The 1,348-nt window shown below is 55.2% G+C and overlaps 1 protein-coding gene across 1 annotated transcript in view; it reads right to left on the reverse strand.

Moving 5' to 3' along the window:
- The window catches only part of COPG2 (coatomer protein complex subunit gamma 2), a 26,645-nt gene that overhangs the window by 10,211 nt on the left and 15,086 nt on the right, over positions 1–1,348 (reverse strand). Inside the window, exon 14 of the mRNA XM_027908616.1 lies at positions 634–896. Within this exon, the coding sequence (XP_027764417.1) occupies positions 634–896 (263 nt within the window). The remainder of the gene's footprint in view (positions 1–633; positions 897–1,348) is intronic.

Genomic DNA, 1,348 nt, shown 5'->3' on the forward strand with positions numbered 1-1,348 from the left:
CAAAATTCCATAAACCCCTTCAAAACTCCCTAAACCCCTTCAAAATTCCGTAAACCCCTCCAAAATTCCAGAAACCCCTTCAAAATTCCAGAAACCCCTCCAAAATTCCAGAAACCCCCTCAAAATTCCATAAACCCCTTCAAAACTCCCTAAACCCCTTCAAAATTCCGTAAACCCCTCCAAAATTCCAGAAACCCCTTCAAAATTCCAGAAACCCCTTCAAAACTCCATGAACCCCTCTAAAATTCCATAAACCCCCTCAAAATTCCGTAAACCCCTTCAAAACTCCATAAACCCTTCAAAATTCCATGAACCCCTTCAAAATTCCATGAACCCCTTCAAAATTCCAGAAATCCCTTCAAAACTCCAGAAACCCCTTAAAGATTCCATAAACCCCTTCAAAACTCCATAAACCCCTTCAAAATTCCATGAACCCCTTCAAAATTCCAGAAACCCCTTCAAAACTCCATAAACCCTTCAAAATTCCATGAACCCCTTCAAAACTCCCTAAACCGCTTCAAAATTCCATGAACCCCTATAAGCTCCATAACCCGGAGGCCCAAACTCCGCTGCTGAGCGGAGCAGTTGCCACGCGGGTCACACCCCCCCCAGCCCATTCCGGGCGGGAATTGCCAGCCCGGGGGGCACTGACCAGCCCGCACGGCCTCGTTCTCCAGCACCACCCTGTTGAAGATGAAGCGGATGTACTTGGAGGGCGCGGGCGTGCGCGGGCCCTCCCTGCCCAGCAGGTGCAGGATCTTGGTGGCCAGCACGGTGTGCTCGCAGTCCTCGATGAACTCGCACAGGTGGGCCAGCCCCGCCTCCTTGCTCTCGGGGTTCTCCTCGATGATGCCGATGATGCAGTCCACGATGGCCCTCTTGTACTCGAAGCCGCCCTGCGGGGGGAGAGCCCAGGGCGGTGACCCCGCGGTGCTCCCGCGGCAAAGCTCCACGGGAGAGACGGGGGTTGGTGGGGAATGAGAGAGGAGAAGGAGCTGGAGACCCAGCAGGGCAGCACAGCCCCCCTGGCACAGCGGCTGCACAGATCTGGGATGGCCCAGCTCCGACTCTGAGCACGCTGCACCACCAGCAGGGTGCTGGGAGGGAGCCACTGCACCTCCCATGATCCACATCTGGGAGGAGACCCCTCAGTCCCTGCACCTCCCATGATCCACATCTGGGAAGAGACCCCTCAGTCCCTGCACCTCCCATGACCCACATTTGGGGGGAAACTCTCCAATCACTGCACTTCCCATGATCCAAATCTGGGATCCTTCAGTCCCTGCGCTTCCCATGACACATCTGACACAGGAGACCCTTCCCCACACAAAGCAGAGCCCCCAGGTCC

The sequence above is a fragment of the Empidonax traillii genome, unplaced genomic scaffold (genome assembly GCF_003031625.1).
Source record: "Empidonax traillii isolate 1590-97213 ecotype Southwest subspecies unplaced genomic scaffold, ASM303162v1 scaffold1770:size85425, whole genome shotgun sequence".
NCBI classification, from domain to species: Eukaryota; Metazoa; Chordata; class Aves; order Passeriformes; family Tyrannidae; genus Empidonax; species Empidonax traillii.